The sequence below is a fragment of the Camponotus floridanus genome, unplaced genomic scaffold (assembly GCF_003227725.1).
Source record: "Camponotus floridanus strain SB8 unplaced genomic scaffold, Cflo_v7.5 scaffold2, whole genome shotgun sequence".
Lineage (NCBI taxonomy): Eukaryota > Metazoa > Arthropoda > Insecta > Hymenoptera > Formicidae > Camponotus > Camponotus floridanus.
In genome coordinates this window covers 1,488,905-1,507,660 of record NW_020229325.1, presented here as the reverse complement: position 1 = coordinate 1,507,660, position 18,756 = coordinate 1,488,905, and the positions used below count along the sequence as shown (strand labels likewise).

Below are 18,756 nucleotides of genomic sequence, written 5' to 3'. Positions count from 1 at the left end.
AACATTAAGAATTAAAAATGTATATGAAAGAAACTCATCATTGATACATCTGCATGATGACGCATTTAATTTCTTAATGTGCCCTTTTTATTATGAATTATAGAATGACAACGCGATATTCAAGCGAAAACAACCGTGCGATCATGGGAGAATTCCCAATCTAATGTTAGAGAAAATCGAATTAATGATACGCTTGCTTATGCAATAGTGCTCTTTGCAGTTGCAAAAGTTTCAAAACATATTTTTTCGCCAACTTATTAACATAAAAGTTAGATATATTCGAATTTATTTAGCACACAAACTAGGACCATATAGTCGAATTCTTCTATTCATAATCAATGTCTCTGTTCTTAATCAACCGTTACCCTGTAAACTCAACTTCGTTGTTCTTTCACTATTTCACATTATCATACGTTGAATTATTCTTATATATTAGTCCGACATTATACGTATTATCTCATAGATACAAACAGAGGAAGAAATATCTTCGTAATACACGTAACAAATGTAATATTGAAAATAATGACGCGTTCATTTGTATTGCTTTTATTATCGTTCTTTTTTTTACGCATATCTGTATCTCGCATTTATCTCGCTTACTTAGAGAAATGAACTATCAAATGTTCAAATTTATACAATCGCAGTTGTGTGAGCAATTTCTTTTATAAAGTCAGCTCTACAAAAACGCAAAAGTATCTGGTATATAATCTATTATAAGCGATCATATGCCACATGTCTCAACTTATTTTCTTCCTCGGCGTATCGTTCATTACAATCGCGCGCCACGGATGATGTCAATAGTACAATTAATAACTTAAACGCGATCTCATCAAACAGACTATATGATCTCTGCTCTTCCTTACAAAAAGTACAGGTTTTTTTATTATTAATTGCTGTCTCTTGTACCATGTATAATTTCAAGAGAAAGATTGCCATTAGTATTACTTAGTAACGAAATTTATACATATGTATACATAATAAAATGTGATTCTTTTCATGATTTCCTATTACATTATGTTATATAATTGGAATCTTTAGGAGAAAATATGTTTCGTCCCCTTTTTTCTCTTTTTGCAGATTATATAAAATATCATTATCGCCTGTATTCGGCAGAGATCTTCTGTAAAATAATCAGTTTTGCTGCTCATCTAGAAGGAACTGCGCTATAAAGAAAAAATGCATTCATGAACATATGCAATCATGATGTTACGATATCGCAAACACCAATCTTTAGGCGTACAAAAGATACTCGATTTGCTTGAATGAAATATCTTTTTGGCAATCAGATTTGTAATGATGCTTTTATGTTTCTTTAAACAATTCGATTTAAATTTTTATTGTAAATGCCGCACTCTCTCTTTCTTTCTTTTGCTTTCTTTATCTCTCTTGTATTCGGCTTGACAAGAATTTAATAAGCATGCTATTTAATTATTACAAACGAATTTAAATAAAAACAGAAATACAGAAAGCAAAACACACTTGATGTGTCTTTAGAGTGTAATTTGAAATTGTTTTTTTTTAGATGCATTATATTAAAAGTACGATTCTTTTCATATATGCCATCAAACAATACGGTCTGTACAATCACATTTAATTTCTTTTTTCTTTTTTACAAAATATCATGTTGTGATTTAACTCATGCATTCAATCTTCATTAAAAACTATTACGCGTCACACAGATTTCTCTTTCAATATTATTATTAATTAATCAAGTAAAAAACACACACACACGCAAAATATTCTGAATTGACGTGTAAATATATTGAAACATTTTAGCAATTCATATACATACGTGTGTATGTTGGCATATCATTTTGTCACTTCACAAAACGCAAATTTTGCTTTGCACTTTGGACACATTAAGATTTTATTACGACTTTCAAGTGAGATCTGCAATTCTTCAAAAATTTAAACATTCAAAATAATATAGCTTAAACCTATATTTCTAAAACTTATAGATCTCTTAAAAACTTATAAGTAATAAACAGCTTCTTAACATAAAAAGAAATTTATTAAATAATGCACACGTAAAAAGCTCAGTATTCCCCCTTTCTTTGACATTTACAATTATGCTATTTCAAATATTCGAGAGGCGGCGGTGTAGTGTTTAAATACATGTTGGCTAAATTGAATTGATCACAGTAAGGTGTAGAAAATGATAAATAAGAATATTTGCAATAGCAGAACTCTTGCGCAACACGTGAGTTACTTTTAAAAGTAACTCTGCGCGAAATATCTACTTTTATCGTATTTTATAAATTAAATATGAAATGAAAAATAAAAACTACTAATTTATAATCAAATTAAGAGAATATGACGATTTCTTGATGATTAAGTCGTTATTTTCTACACATTGTTTCTCAAAAACGGAGCGATTATTCTGTTCATACTGTAAATAAAGAAAAGAAAAAAATTTCGAATACATTATTATATGCTTAAACTAGCGTTTGCACCTCGCCAAGAATCTTTTCATCTAGATTAAGCATTAATCGTTTCGTCGATTTCTTGCTTTATCTGTATATCCTTTTATATTTGCATTTTACGTATCATTACACAATTTGTAAAAAAAATATACAAGATAAAACACACAAAAAATACGCTCGAACGGAAAAAAACATATTCTAGGAAAGACAACTTAGAAATTTTGCTTACGCACTTTCTATCTTCTTCTATTCTTGTTATAAGGCGACATGAAATAAAAATTCTTTATTCGAAAATATGAAAAAGATACAAGAGAAAAAGTTTGAATTTTTTAATATTTCGAATCAATGAAATAGATTCGCCTTAAAATGTTAGAATTTTTATGAGTCTACTTTGCGTCACGAATTTAATTTACTAATAAAACTAAATGTGACATTGTCCTTTTTTTAGCGCAATATTAATGGCAAGTCCCACATTTCGAATATCCTGAATACAGATACAAGGCATAAAAGAGGAGTGTGTAGGCAATCTTTCTTGATGCCAATAATATGTTACGAGTGTTAGATGTTACATCATGCAGAACATAATATGGTACCCCTTTTGGGATATAACAATTATATACAAATTTTACGTGATAGGATAAAAGCCGGAATATTTCTCACACAAAAGTCACGTTTTCCTAATAAAATTAAAAAAAAAGAAGGAAATTGTTTATTAGAGAGAATGATTAGAGACACAATAATATTAGGTACAATGTATGTGCACTTTATAATCAAATATTCTCGAAGTCTAGGCGAAAATTCATACTGAGTGACGTCAAAGCAAGTATCGGATCAATAATACTTTTACAAATTCGAATCGAGGAACTATTTTATCGTTCTTCCATGATGCATAAAATAGCACTGCACATTTCACGATAGTCTCTTATAATCCATCGTATACAAAGCTTGAATTTACCTTCCGATCATTCTCGTAGTATTAAAATTGCATAGTTTTAATCTGGCTGAGGAAATGAATACATAAACGCATTTTCCAACCTTTAGTATATCAGACGTCGCTCTCTTACTATACAGAGTCGTATATAAATTATTATGAGTGGCTGCCTAATTTAATTTCTTCTTCGTGTGGTGGAAATTTAATTGTAAATCTTAATGGCCTTTTCGAGGTAGTTGATACGAGAGCGCTTTGGCGCTTTGTTGACATGTTCCAGGCCAAGCCAAGGCCTGTGTGGCGATGTGCCTGCGTTTAAAAGTGGATAAACTACAAAATTTATTCTTCATCAGCATCATATTGCAATATATTATATACTAAATATAGTGAGCGATTATTCAGTGCTCACTTTATTGGCATGCGTTACAAAATGGAGAAATAGAAATACGTTTTATACTCACTCTGACCGGAAAATCTAGGAAGGAAATCGTCGATTTTGATACAATAGTCCGGCGAGTCGATAATGAACTGTGGCTTGCCCATGGACACCACCGCGAACTTAAACTTCAAAGTTTTTTTATGAATTCTCATAAGAGATCAAAAAAGATTAGCTAAGGATGCCTACCTTTTCGAATTCTTTTTCTTGAACTCCTAATTTCTTTAGCAATCTATCCTTCATTTTTGGAAAGGGTTCACCCTATAAAATAACAACGTAACGATCATTAAAATACGCATCGGATGTGTTATATGTATACAATATACGTGAAGAGATTTAAATAAGAGAATTAAATTTAAATTCAAAAGATCACTCACATTCTTGATTTTGAAGAAAAAGGGTATACCGAACGTTGAGAAAACGTCTTTGTGAAAATGCGCAACAGGAACCAGTAGTTCGCCCTCTGCTAGATGCAATTCGTCATTCGGAATTTCTTCTATCCTATATAGCTTGGTGCCTGATGAGTTTAAGTTATCTAAAGGTACATCGTCTCCGGGGCCAGGTAATAGCTTGTTGCAATTTATTTCTAATATCCTTAGTTTTCCCGATCCGTTTTCTGATAATTCTACTTGCTTTTTAGCCTCCTCGAGCAGAGTGGCAACAGTACCGTTTTTATTCGGGTAAAGTATAATCTCCTTCTCTTCCTTAAGTGATGGGCCGACCCATATGCACTTAAATTGTTTTTTGTTTTCTAGCTCGTTCACTCTAATACTGAGCTGTTGATAAAATAATTTCTTTATTTTTGACTTGCAATACGAAACCAATTCTTTGAGCGTGCCTTCAAATGTACATTTTAAAGGATGGCCAGGAGAATCTTTATAACTGAAAAAAATTTAAGAATAAGATTTTTTCTTTCATCCAAAGAATCTTAAAATAATCGAAAACCTTTATCATGTATGTGTTGATATTAAGATGCATATAAATTCTTACTTTTGACATTTAAAGAATTGTAAAAGATATGGATCTGTGCCAACTCGTTGTGCTACAGCCTTCGCCATTTGATCGTACGTCATTCTTAGCGAAAGTTCCATCGTAAAACCTGGATCGTTGGGAATCGTTTTATCACAAAATGTTACTTCTACCCTATAGAATAGATCTCTGAAAATACAAACCGTTAGATTAACAATCGTAAAAATAGATTTCTGAAAATACAAACCGTTAGATTAACAATCGTAAGAAATTCGAAAATACAATTCCCATACAAAAGTTATATAAAATATGAATATATTAAAATGTATTATTATTTACTTAAAATATGGGTTTAGTTAGGTGATGTGGCGAGAATAAAATCGGACAAAAGATTGATGGATAAGGATAAGGATGATTGAGGATAAATAGGCTTGAAGAGTCACTTAAATAGGTGAAGTGTATATAAAGAAGAATAAAAATAAGATAATAAATAAAGAAGAATAAAGTAAACCCTCTTTACAGACAGATAAGATAATTTAGATAGAGAAGTAGAGAGAGAAAGAGGATGGAGAAAGATAGGAGGGGAACATACATATCAAAGTTTATTAGCAAGGAAACAATAGATTAGAGGATGAAGAAACAAAGAGAGATCGGTAAAGAAAGAAGATGTGATAACGAGGAGGAGAAATTATTAGATAAAAAGGAAAGAAAAGAGGTAAATAAAGGAGAGAAGAAAAGAATCGGGCACAGAGAAGATTTAATGGAAAGTAGAGATAAGAAAGATAGCATAGATGAGGGATAATTTTTAGAGAAAAGAAGCTAACGTGATTTGAAAAAAAGAAGTAGAATAGAATAGAACATGTTATTATAATTTGAGTTTTAGGAGATAGAAAAAAATGAAAAGAGAATCAGAAAGAGCAGAATAGTAAGATAAATTTGTGTCGCACTTTCTACGCGATTTAGTCATCTCCTCATCAGGAGATATTTATAGTAAGTTGAACTAAAAGTAAGAGAATTAGTTTTTATATTGTAGGATCCATACGATGTAGGAGAATAGAATAATGTTAGATTGTGATTTAAAGAGAAGAGAAAGAAACTAGAGATAAGGTGAGAGGAAATGTTAGGAAGATGAGCGGAAAGATAACATTAGATCTTGAATCTAGAGAGAATAACAAAATAAAAAGAAAAAAAGATAGAAGATAGATTAGAGAAAACAGGAATACAGAACAAGTCAATTGGAGAATGGGAAAAAGAAATAGTGAAAGGAGAAAAGATCAGGAAACAACCAGAGCAGAAGAGAAGGAAGAGAAAAAGAATAGGAATCAACTGGAGAGGTTTGAAGAGAAAAGAAGGAAAAAAAAAATGTAAATGAAAGAAGAGGAGAAAGAAGAAAATTACGAGGAATTGTAAGTAGAGAGGATAAAAAATCGGGAGTAGAATGGAGAGGTCAGAATAAAGATCAGGATGTAACTGATGTAGAAGCGAAAGAAGAAACAACGAAGTGTAAATAAAAAAAGAAAGAAAATAAGAGGTAGAGAAATAATAAAAGATGGAGAGGCGGAGTATAGGACCAAGAAGCAACCGGAGTAGAAGAGAAAGAGAAACATATAGAGGAAAAACGGAGAAAAAGATCGAAGAACGGAATGAAGAGAGAAGAAAGAAAACGAAATCATGAAACAAAGAAAATGAAAAGAGAGAAAAGATAATAGGAGACAAAGAGAAAGGAGAGAGAAAGAGAGAATGGAGTATGGAGGAAAAGAAAAGTCGAGGAGACAACAGGAACAAGAGAAAAAAAGAGGAAAAATGAAAAACAAAAAGAGGAAACAAGAAATGGAATAGAATAGGGTAATTTAGAATAATTTTGGAGTCTAGTGAATGTGGTTAAGATCTCTGTGAACCAAGTCTCCATTCAAAGTCGAAAGACACGGCTTATAAAATAAATAAAAAATAATAAAAACTTACTTAAAATATTCTCGACATGTTGGAAGTTCATACATCTCATTATCTCCTTCCTTCTGAAATACAATTATGTCACCGTCCATTAATTCCTCCAATACTTTTTCCAAGGGTTCTGTTAGATTGTCTATTTTCTCAACTAGATTTGGTTTAATTTCCTCATATAAAGCAAGTTCTGTGTCTGGTGGAAATCCCGCGCGTTCGTTTAAAATTGGTATGAGCTCCTCTGCAAAATTTATTATCAAAAGTATATGAAGATATTCTATAAAATTATATAAAAGTACGCGTGCATATATATGCACGTGGCTAGAAGCACGCAGCGACAGCGAGAAGGGAGAAGCGAGCAAGTGAAAATAAATGGGAAGAGAACGGTGGACTCTCCGAAATATGATAGCGATGCGCGCTTCTAGCCACGTGCATTGGCCAATCTTTTTAAATTAATATCTCGAAATTTTACGTGGCTTTTGTAAAATACTAAAAAACTTTTTAGTTCAGTTTAACGAGATCTACTTATGACTTTACTTTGTTCCGAGGAACATCCTGTGTGTGTGTGTGTGTGTATATACACAGGGTGTTCCTGGTATCTCGAACAAAATAAAGCCATAAGTAGATCTCGTTAAACTGAACCTAAAAAGTCTTTTATTATTTTGCAAAAACCACGTAAAATTTCGAGATATTAATATATATGGAAAAAAGAATATTTACGATATTTTTTCTCTAGTAGATATTATAGAAATATCTTCAACTTACGGACTTTGGCTACAACAGGCATATAATGGTGACCACAATAATGGATTTTCTTATTTTTGGGATCATAAAGTTTAAAAAAGAGTAAAACATCGGTGTCCTTGTCGAAAGGCGGTAATGCTGTCATGTCAGAATCCGGAGGGACAAGTTCAACGAATACATTCCATGGATTGTGATTTTCCGCGCAATCAATGATAGGTTTTTGAAGATCAGCATCCGGCTCAATTAATGTAGGTCTGCAGGTTTGATTCGAACGCTGACTGAACGGCCAAATACGAATCTGTTCTATCGGATATTTCTGCAGAATAAATTTAATAATATTAAATATTTGCTTTATTTCTCTCTGTATCACTTTTTCGATTTTCTAAACTGAAAATTGAAAATAAAAACTGTTTTTCAAGAATCAATAATTTTATTATTTTAACATATATGTATAGGTTTTATATTTAAAAATTTATTATTTTGCAAAGAAATAAAGAATATTCTTTCTATTCTTATATAAAAAAAATATTCATTGTCTTTTCGGATTTATTACCTACCGTCATGACAATATAGTTTAATAAACCACTGTATGATTCACACACAGTAGCACAGAAAATATATTAGATGTTACACCAATATTGGTTTACTTTGTAAATAAATTCTGATACACGTATAAGCACAAGATCAATTTCTAAATGATATAACAGCATATGAAGAAGCACCGAAAGCGCAAAATGTTTTTATTAAGCTTACTTACCAAACTATCACTCAGTAGTTCAAGAAACTCGTGCACAGTGGCCTGCTTACGTACGCGAAATACACGATATAAAGCGTGCTCTGGGTCGTAGAGATCATTCCCTTGGTGACCGTCAAAGCTATCCTCGAGAAGGACATTGACGGTCATGTACAAGTATGCCTCCGTTCTTTCCTTTCTTCTTATCTGTTCCAGCCTCTTCTCCTCTTGCAGCCTCTCCACCAGCTAGACCAACAAAATTAAAATTATCCACGTGTGTACTCGTTTCGTTCTCATTGGATCATTTTTTCCTCGACTGTCATTTTAATTTACATAATTTGGTCATTTTTTTTTAGAAAAAGAATGTATCATGCTTTTGAGATTCGAGAACAGATTATATTCGAAACATCAAAAGAATGACGGTACATTTTTCATTCTGTAATTTTAATTTTGTTCATCTGCCGCTATATCGACTACCACAAGTCAAACAATTACACAATAAAAATTATTTGGCGGTGAGTGATGGTTTCCAGTTATTTCTTGCCGGCTAATAAATACAATATCATACAATGAATACAGTTAGTAATTAAATATAAAAAACTGATACATCAAATGTGACATATAAAAAAAGTATGATATATGAGTCCTATAATATTATTTTAATTACATGCTGTGTTACCATCTGAATATTTAGAATATATAATATATATAATTGATCAGAAATCTTGGCAAAACAAAATACCTTAATTTAGCTATGTACATGCATAATACATACCTATCAAAACACTATAACCACCACCCATGCCAAATAATTATAACAATGTAATGTGTAACTATAGTAGTGTGGAGATGCTTTGTGTAACTTGGAATATCTCTGTTACTTGTATCGTATAAAGTAGATGAAAGAGAATAGCGGTAAAAATAAATAAAATTAACGCGATTGCTGTCTGTGAAATTTTCTAGTATCCAACAATTTATTCGTTATTCTTCTTTTTTTATTTTTATATATAAAATAGTGATGTAGCATTTAAAGGTATCTCACGATTAAAGCTATCATAAAGTATTTACTCTATCGATAATGCTTTAGCGTTCTTCTCTCTCTCTCTCTCTCTCTCTTTCTCTCTCTCTCTCTCTCCCTCTAGTCATTAATATGTATAACAACAAATAAATAGATAGCATCTGTCAATGATCGTAATCACTATTAACACGAAGAGAATTTAATGAATTAACGAGTTGTTTAAGTGATTCTTTGTTGAAACACGAAGTTCTTATTTTACTCGTTATTCTGTATGTGTGTCGACTTTAAATATTAGTTCACAAAAACCGCAAAGAGATGAGTAATATAAATCACATTACGTCTCACTCACTAAATAATTCAATTAAATAACAGATATGTTAAAGAAGACATATCAAGGAAGCTGATGTTGTCGACAAGTACTACTTATATTGGTTACTTTTCCTTTTTCCCGTATATATATTGCAAGAGCTAAAACTCATCAGCTCGAATCGATACTTATTATATTCTCACTAATAACTCTTTTTGCTTTTTTCTAATTCTCTTATACAATTACTTACACATATCCAATTTTTTCTTGCGATATGTTTGTTCATTTTTCATTCACGGTTTTAATATACTACAATACAGTGATTAAATTTGTTATTGTTATAATATTATACAATGTTTGTTACAATAAAACATTCCCAAAACAATTCTAAGGCTCATCACGATAATATGATAGTCTGACGATCAGACTTCAAGTTTATCCAATTCAGGATAAACAAGATTTTTGACAAGAGTGACAAGAATGTAACACGCACATTATTCATGAATCTTTTTCTTTAATTCCTTGCGTTACCGATATAAAATTGAATTAAGATAAAAATAAATAAAAGATCACATGTATGTGATTTTCTTATTTATATCTCCAACGCCTGCACTGAAAAAATCCTCATCCTGTCCAAAAAAAAAAGATGTCAAAGGTATTTTATATCAAACAAATCTCTATATAACATGCATTATATAATTTCATCACATTATAATGTAGAATGTACATGTGTTTACAAAATCACTGTATCAATCTTTGAATCTTTCCAAACATTATCGAATCATCATCCATGTATTCAAATTTAGTACATTAGAAATTAAGCTTAATAAAAAATACTTGATTTTTATCAAGTATTTTTCTTTATCAAGTATTAAATGTGAATACAATATTGAAAAATAGGCGATGATTTATATAATGTTAACATTTATCAGTATAGCAGTTCAAAAATGAGTAATGTAAATCTCTGTTAAGAAAATTTAAGACAAGAAATTCATAACAATTATTCAAAAAAACAGATATAAAATTCAATTTTATCAAATAAATCCTCAATTTGTATACAGAGAATCTCAAAAATTAATCTATCAACATGTAGTAGCCAAAATATATATTGCAACGAGGACAAAAAATTTCCCCGAGTCTTTCTCACATGTATATTAACTTCCAGTCTGATGTGAGTTTAACAATTCTATACTATGAGCAAGCTCTCACTGTTGTAGCTCAATACAATATTAAACTTCAGGAAGAATTTGATCGAGAAGCAACGCAAGTAATTTACAACTCCTTCCATCTATTTTCGCCTATATCGGCATTTGTCGGTTAAAAATCATGAATATAGAGATTTGGATTTCGAGGATTTTGAGTGCATGGACGAAGAGTCGTCGTTTCTGTGTGCGAGTCTTTGATCGAGTCAGTCGCGTCTTTGTCACGTTCAAGGTCGCTCAACTCCTGGGAAAGCTCTCTTTGAAGGACGTTTCTGACCTCTTGAGGTATATCCTCTTCCTTGACTTCTTGTAAAACGTTTTCCAGCTCTGAATTCCTTATGTAAACCAGCATATAAGCGTTAGTGCAATGTTTCACAGCCATAGACATATCCTCGTCTTGACCACCGTAGTTGTGTTCGATAGCTTCCTGCTTTGTACATCGCGAGACAACATCATCGTCGAATTTGCACCACTGTCATAAAACAGAGGAAGCAAAATCTTTCAGAAAAGTATATATTAATGTAATATTTAAATCATGTAATATTATTGCTCAAAGAAATGTAGAATGTAGAAGAAAGATAATATGATTATTTTGCATAGTATGCCTTTGGAAACTTTAAAAATTTTTTTTCAAACTTGATAAAAAAATAACATTTGAAATATCAAAGAGATAAAAATATATTGCTAAAGAGGTTAATTTACTGTTTTGATCAAGAAAATAAAAATCAGTAGTTGTTAAAATTTAAATTAAATGAAATTAAATTTATTAAGAGATTCAGATATATATATATATATATATATATATATATATATATATATATAATTATGGTGTGTGTGTGTGTAATATATTAAGAAAATGGAAGAAATTCATAATATGTATTTAATTTATAATAGATACCAAATCATATATTTTACTTACCTTGCCATCACCAGCAGGATTAATAAATACAACATAATGTCCACCATGATTGTCACCACTATGGACTAAAACAGCATGTAATGTGTAATCTGCACTTGTTGCTTCTTTGTTTTGCAGATATTTGCCAAGACTAATCTTTTCATAAAATTCAAACCTTAAAGATAAATTTTATAAGAGATAATTATATGAGAAATATATAAAATAAGACTTAAATTTTATTCATTATAAAAGTCTATATTTTTGTTTTAAATATAAAATATAAACTTCTATGTTATATACTGTATTATATACTATGTTATTCTATATTATATTCTATATTATATACTATAATATAGAATAATACTATTATATGATACAAATATCATATCATCATAATATTATCATATCATATTATTATGTAATTCGGATAAATTGATACAAGCTCTAACAAGTTCCAATTTCTTACCTGTCGTTAAATTTGACAGAACAATCTGTAACTGGATCATATTGAAAACGCATTAAATGTAGATGTAAAACTGGTGGAAATGAGGAAAAGATTACACCTTTTTCTGCTTCTTGTAATCCGTGCTCTCCCGCGTCATATTTATTATCGCCGTCAAGACTTTCTGTACTCACATAATCGCTAAAAGACTCGTAAACTGAAATACATAAAAATATAATAAAAATCTATCCGTTTGCGATCATTCACATATCACACACAAAAACATGATGTCAATTCCAATACTTACTGTTCTTCTTGCCCTTTATATTTAACTGTATGTCATAAAATGTTTCAACTCTTGTGGATTTGTAGTCTATGTTTTTACATTTAATAAAAGAGACCATTTTTCCCTCAAACAATTTTGGCACTGTACCTTCCACACATGTTCCTTTCATTTTGCTCTCCAACTTATCTAATAGCTAAAAATATTCAAAAAATAATTTATATATGCATATACGTATATATAATTATAGTAGGAAATAATTTAGTAATGCAATAAAGCATAATATATTTACCACACGTAAAAATTCCTGGACATCGTGTTGCATGAAAGAATCCAGTGTTTCCCATCCAAAACTTTTAGTTAATTTCTTTGTACCGACAGGTTTGTCAGAAAACTGTAATTCATGAAAAACCCTCTGCAAGGCCAGTGCAACACTCTTACTCGAATCATCGCTTTCTGTTGGCATTTTATACACTGCTTTGCGTAACTAGAAAGAAAATACGGTAATAGAAAGAAAGTTAAAACAAAAAGAATATCGTATTTCTCAAGTTTTTAGTTTACCAACCTGATTTGTAAAATACAGAGTTTGTAGTAAAGAATTCATGTAACATGTAGCACCTTGGTTCTTCAATCCTACATACCCTGTATGTTTTTTACTGTCCCAACTGACTCCGTGAGGTGCATCAGCTACTACATGAACCTGAACAATGAGTAATAAACAGATAAATTATATATATATATATATATATATATATATATATATATATATATATATATAAACAGCAAAATATTAAAAAAACTACATATGATGTGAATAAATTTTTTTACAAAAATTGTATAATTTCAGCAATAATACAAATTAAATAATTAATAAACAGATAAAGAGAAATTATGAAAAAAGTTACAAACAAGTTACAAAGTTACTACAGTATTTAAAAAATATTTACTAATAAAGATACATTACAAACCTCAAGCGTGATTGAATCATCTTTGATAAAACCTTTATCAGGATCTAAAACGTCCTGCCATGTCATGAAATGGCTAAAGCCCCAATCATTCTCTTTACTATAGAAAAGATGTTGAATTTCTATAAAAATACAAATTTCATTATTGCAAAACAGAAGTATCATTTTAAAACAAAATTATGTTTGTGATATATGTTAAAATAAGAAAATTAAAGAAGAATCATATTTACTTCTGCTAAATAGCTCATGTCCTTCTTTACACGAAAGAAGACGTAATTCAGCAACAGCATAACAACTCCATGATGTTGATTCACTCTCTCCATTACACTGAAGGAAAAATCCAAGCGATCTCTGCGGTTGCCTCTCTTGTGTCTGACTTGATCGTGGCATTACCATTATTTTCCATGGTAAATTGCGAACATAACACGCAGGTGACAATTGTGAGTCTTTCATCTTGGATACATTCTCTACAGTATATCGAAAAGTTGCTTCGGATCGAGCCTCATCTAAAAAAATAATAAAAAAAAGAAATATGAAATGTATAATAGGATAAACAGAATAAATACATAAGTAGGGAAAAAAAATTAAAAAAATATATATCAGTTAATACAAAAATGTTACATATATATATTGTAAATTTGTTTTTAAATTATAAAATAATTTAGACAAAGTCGAAATATAAAAAAAAATCAGTATACCTTCTTCCATCTCTTGATCCTGAACTATACACGCTAATTCTGGTTCACCATTTATAGGACGATTGTCTGTTCCGTCCCCCCCACCATCGTTTGGAGTTTCTACAAGAGTAATATCTATTTTTTTTTTACCAGTAAAACAGATAAAGCTAACAAATAATGAACGATATTTACGCATTATAGACTAACGCAAGTTAACCTTAAATTTCACGATGTAGATATATAAACGATATAAATGTTTATGCAATTGTGTTAATTAATTAATCAATCCGCAATATACGCATACTAGACATTTACGTATACATTGAAAATATAAATATAATACATTTTTGTACGCAAATATTACAACGTAACGCAATATTGATAAGAAGTAATTAATTTACCTAAAGCTGCATGGCAATTCTGCAAGATCTTTTTTATAAGCATATGAAAATTACAACTTATAGAATACTTCATGTGGAATGTTTCGTTAATAAATAATTATCACAGTGATGATTGGTCGAAGAGCTATTAATAAAAAAAACTTAAAAAAAAAACACAAAAACAACAAAATTTATCAAATGAAGATCATTAAAATTATTATAGGTTAATTCACACTTCGGATTCGCATTAATATACACAATATATATATATTTTATTCTAAACTAAAAAATGCATCGTATGCGAAAACAGAATTGTCAATTTATCATGTAGAAAATGACAGATGAAACATAGTGACTACTTGTTCAGTAGCTGCATGTATAAAGTACAATTTTCTTTATCAGCAGTACGATTAAATTTATTTATCCACGAAAATTTCCGATAATGAAATCGTGACGTAACATTCTACACCTGCTTATGTGAAATCAGGTATATATTTATCATTTTACTATAAAATAATGTATATTATTTAAGTGGCATTCGCGTTGTATGTATATCTCACGGAGAGAAAATCTCGCGCGTGAGAATCTCGGACTTCAAATATAATAAAATAGTAATAAAAAAAAGTTGGAATAAATATATAAAAAATAAGACAATCTGCAATATAATATAAATATTATCGAATGCAATATTACAGAAATTGTCGTGTCTAATGTGGAGCGCAATTTTTGGGACTCCTGTAAGGAACATAAAAAAAAGATGTGAGCGATTTTTTTCTCTCTTGAAAAAAACCTATGGATATTTTTATAATATAATCATCATATCGCCAAGTCGATAATAAATCTTCCGTTTCCGCGAACCTAAGTGAAATGAAGATGAAGAAAATGTGATTAATCGTTATCGACGCTAATTAACACCCATGGAAAGCTAGCTGTACACGTCCCTTATATGTCACGTCGCACGATGTGCCAACAGCAGCAACGGCAACGAACGGATCTATACTCCTTGGAATAATTTCGCGAATGCACGTAAAGCGATCTTTCGCGAGTCTCTCCTTCTCTCTCTCTCTCTCTCTAAATATAAAAATGGTTGGGCACATTGCTTACCGTTGGACAGAAAAAAAGAAGGAAAACTCGGAAAAAAGTAGCGAGACGCGCGACAAAGAGAGCGTTCTCTCTCTCTCTCTCTCTCTCTCTCTCTCTCTTTTTCTCTCGTCGAGAGCGCTCGCTTTTACGTTCTTAGCGAGGTGAGACGAGAGAAAGAAAGAAAGAGAGAGAGAGAGAGAGAGAGAAAAAGAGAGACGGATAAATAGATTCTAAAGAAAGACAGAGATCGAGAAGCGCATTCACTCACCCTCCTGCGTGTCCATCTCCTCGACCTCGTTAACTTGAACGGGTGCGAGGCTGAGCTGCTTGAGATTCTCCTGGTCGTTTACGTGGTTCATCGCGAAGCCGATGTTGATGGTCGTCTTGATGGCGCCGGGTACCTCGGTGACGGCCTCCGCCGTCGAGGTTACGTTGTCCGCGTTGATCGGTGCCTGCTGCTGTTGTTGATTGTTGTCCGCTGCTGGTTGCGCGGTCGCGAGCGATGAGCGATTCCGACAAGGCGGAGTTGTCGTTGTCGTTATCGTCGTCGTCGTCGTCTTAGCGAGTGCTTTCTTCACCTGATGTACCGTGGCCGATGATGTACGATGTTGTGGATATTGCTGTTGCTGCTGCTGCTGCTGCTGCTGCGGTGGCGGCGGCGGTGGCGGCGGTGGCGGCGGCGGCGGCGACGATTGCCGTTGCTCTGTTCCTACGGTCACCCGGCTGCTGTCCAAGCTCACGTCGCTACCGGGACTCGACAGCGACGTCGCTTTACCGCACTCCGACGATAGATGTTTGCTCGCAGTTCGCCCAATTTCTGCGGCCATCAAGTGCCCCCACTCGCACGGGGGACGCCCACAGCATATATTCCACCCTGTGTGTTATTAAATCGCTAGGTCCGCGACTCGAGTACCCGTACTACCCGTACACGTACTCTCTTTTTCACGTTCCCCCGAATGTCGCCACGGCTACGATCGCGGCTACCTTCGCGGCGGTGGTAGGAGCGACGACGGCGACGGAGACGTCCGCGACGATGATAGGAACGATGATGGTGCTGGTGCTGCTGGTGGAGCTAGTAGGAGCAGTAGCAGTAGTGGCTGCAGTTGTAGCGGATGGTGCTGCTGCGACCGCTAGTAGTAGTGGTGACTGATGGCGATGGTATTAGTGGCGGCAGCCGTCGTCTCGTTCCGGCGCCTCGCGCACCGACCTCCCCCCTCCCGCGCGCGCACAGCCGATCCGCGAAGAACGGTTCTGGCTACGCCGTTTGACCGGCCCTCGGCGGGGTAATCGCGGGATGCCGACCACCGCGTCGTCGTGATACGACGATGGACGATGATGCTCGCGATCGACGAAGATTCGCTCCGCGTTAGCTCGCTCGTTCGCTTCGCTCTCCCCTCACGTCGGGTGTCACGCACGGATCTCGATCGCGCTTGATTCCGATTCTCTCGATCGACTCACCCGCGACTTCGCGACCACGAGCTTTCACCTGGTGCCCTCCAACGGCTTCCCTTTTTCTTTCTCTCTCTTTCTTTCTCTCCAGCCTCCTTGGTGCTGGACGTTGCCTCGACGAGCACGAACGAATGCGCGCGAGCCGATCCCGTACGTCGTGATCGTCGCTCGCGGATCTTTCTCCGTCACGCGAAAATAAACAAAATGGCGGCGAGTGCGGCGGAGCGGTTGCGCTCGTTACCAAAATGCTCCAATCGCACACAGATATACGTATATGCATATATGAATGTGTGTATGCGACACGCACGGATGCGATATATCCGCGGATAAGTGGATTCACATAGATGGTCTGCTCGATGTTACAGAACGGATCGAAGAAGTCGAGAAAATTTCACCTCGATAAAAGGAAAGATAACAGTTTGTAAATGAATTCTCTACGCGAAAGTTTCTACGTGATTAAAATCCCGATTAACGTTGATATTTTTATGTTACTAGTATTATCTTTGATGATTTTAACAGGTGCGTCGTAATTAAAATGAATACGATAGATACTGTTTGTCGAGATCGAGATGGCGGGAAAATTGAAAATGTACGGAACTGTATTGTTCGATTCGCCAAAAATAACCCGATCGGGAGATATAAATATCTCGGCGACGACACGTTTAACCGTTTATTTCAACATATAAGGATATAATCGAGTACATGTAAATAGAATAGAATTTTTTTTCGTTCTTATTACGAAAACATTCTACCTGAATCAATGTCACACGGTGCGTATGTAAACAAAATAAAATTGTGTGCTTTATGCTTTCGATTTTTTAGAATTTGCAGCGAGTCCTGATTTACGATCGAAATAATTAGATGAACGCTTTATTCCATTGATAGATTTGCATATATGTACGTTTGAAAATGTATCACAGAGTTCAGTAAGAGTTTCAAGACATTTATAAAAGGAGCAGGTAGTTATTAAGATGACCATACGTTACAAGAATTACATAAATGTCTCGAATAATCTCTCATTGCATATCAAATCATGTCAACTTAATAAGCATTGATAATTAGATATAATTTATAACATATATGCATATAGAGTACCTTAATAATCGAAAACTCTGCCAAGTCAAAATTGTATATTTTGAAAACAATTTATTTATAGGCAATAAATAATCTATGTTGAACAAGATTGCGCTTTCATGTTATGCTTTGCAATGTTTTTCTATTTTTTCAAATATATAATTAATACAAATAAATCAATCAATATGTGGGTATATATGTGTTGTATGATTCTAACATAAAATTATATCTATAACTTACGATTAAACATTACATATCTATTTATTAATTATAGATACAATTGCAACATAGATTATTTATTTTACATTTTTTTATTTTATTTCTAATTAGACCAAAGATATCTGAATTGAATATAATTTCAATAGATTTGCAAGCATACAGATTGGGTACATAACTATGTATGTAACAATTTAGATAAGGCATGGGTTAAGGCAACCTGCTTGGTAGACTTAAAGATCTTGACCTCAACAATTCTTAATCTAACTTCATTGTTGAAGCTTCAGAATTAGTATGCGAAAGATTTTTAGGCACCTAGATCGGCCTGTTTGCATAGTATAAAGAAGGAATTATCACAAGTTATTAAAGTATACACTCTGACACGAAATGTATCAAGATATATAGAAACACATTTTTCTTCAACAATTTTTTTTAACATTAATTTTTTGATTATTTGTTTGGAGCACGCACGAGTACCTCATCATTTTATATCTTTTGATATTTTACTCGCAATAAAATAATAGAATACATACGCATTTAATAATTTAAGCAATAAACCATTGAATCACATCATTCTTAAACTACTTG

At 32.9% G+C, this 18,756-nt stretch overlaps 1 protein-coding gene across 4 annotated transcripts; it reads right to left on the bottom strand.

Moving 5' to 3' along the window:
• Positions 1–44: 44 nt before the first annotated feature.
• On the bottom strand, positions 45–17,139 carry LOC105258317 (ubiquitin carboxyl-terminal hydrolase 7). 4 transcript variants are annotated; one of them, XM_025408245.1, is made up of 18 exons: positions 15,698–17,139; positions 13,988–14,086; positions 13,520–13,795; positions 13,293–13,411; positions 12,890–13,024; positions 12,617–12,811; positions 12,349–12,520; positions 12,066–12,258; positions 11,621–11,774; positions 10,979–11,173; positions 8,199–8,420; positions 7,463–7,757; positions 6,719–6,938; positions 4,778–4,945; positions 4,165–4,669; positions 3,977–4,048; positions 3,813–3,915; positions 45–3,681 (listed from the first exon to the last, which is right to left on the bottom strand). In XM_025408245.1, exons 1-18 carry the CDS (start codon positions 16,254–16,256, stop codon positions 3,557–3,559), a joined length of 3,807 nt encoding a protein of 1,268 aa, XP_025264030.1. In that variant the 5' UTR covers positions 16,257–17,139; the 3' UTR covers positions 45–3,556. The 4 variants fall into 4 exon arrangements, with proteins under 4 accessions (XP_025264030.1, XP_025264031.1, XP_025264033.1 ...); XM_025408246.1 differs by having other exon boundaries at positions 3,813–3,909; XM_025408248.1 differs by having other exon boundaries at positions 45–3,660; positions 3,813–3,909.
• Between the last annotated feature and the right edge of the window lie 1,617 nt (positions 17,140–18,756).

Coding starts and splice junctions, on each gene's coding strand:
- LOC105258317 (XM_025408245.1), bottom strand. CDS start 16,256: ATGGCCGCAGAAATTGGGCGAACTGCGAGCAAACATCTATCGTCGGAG. Junction 7,758..8,198: donor AACTACTGAGTGATAGTTTG/GTAAGTAAGCTT, acceptor TTTATTCTGCAG/AAATATCCGATAGAACAGAT. Junction 6,939..7,462: donor GCCTGTTGTAGCCAAAGTCC/GTAAGTTGAAGA, acceptor TAAATTTTGCAG/AGGAGCTCATACCAATTTTA.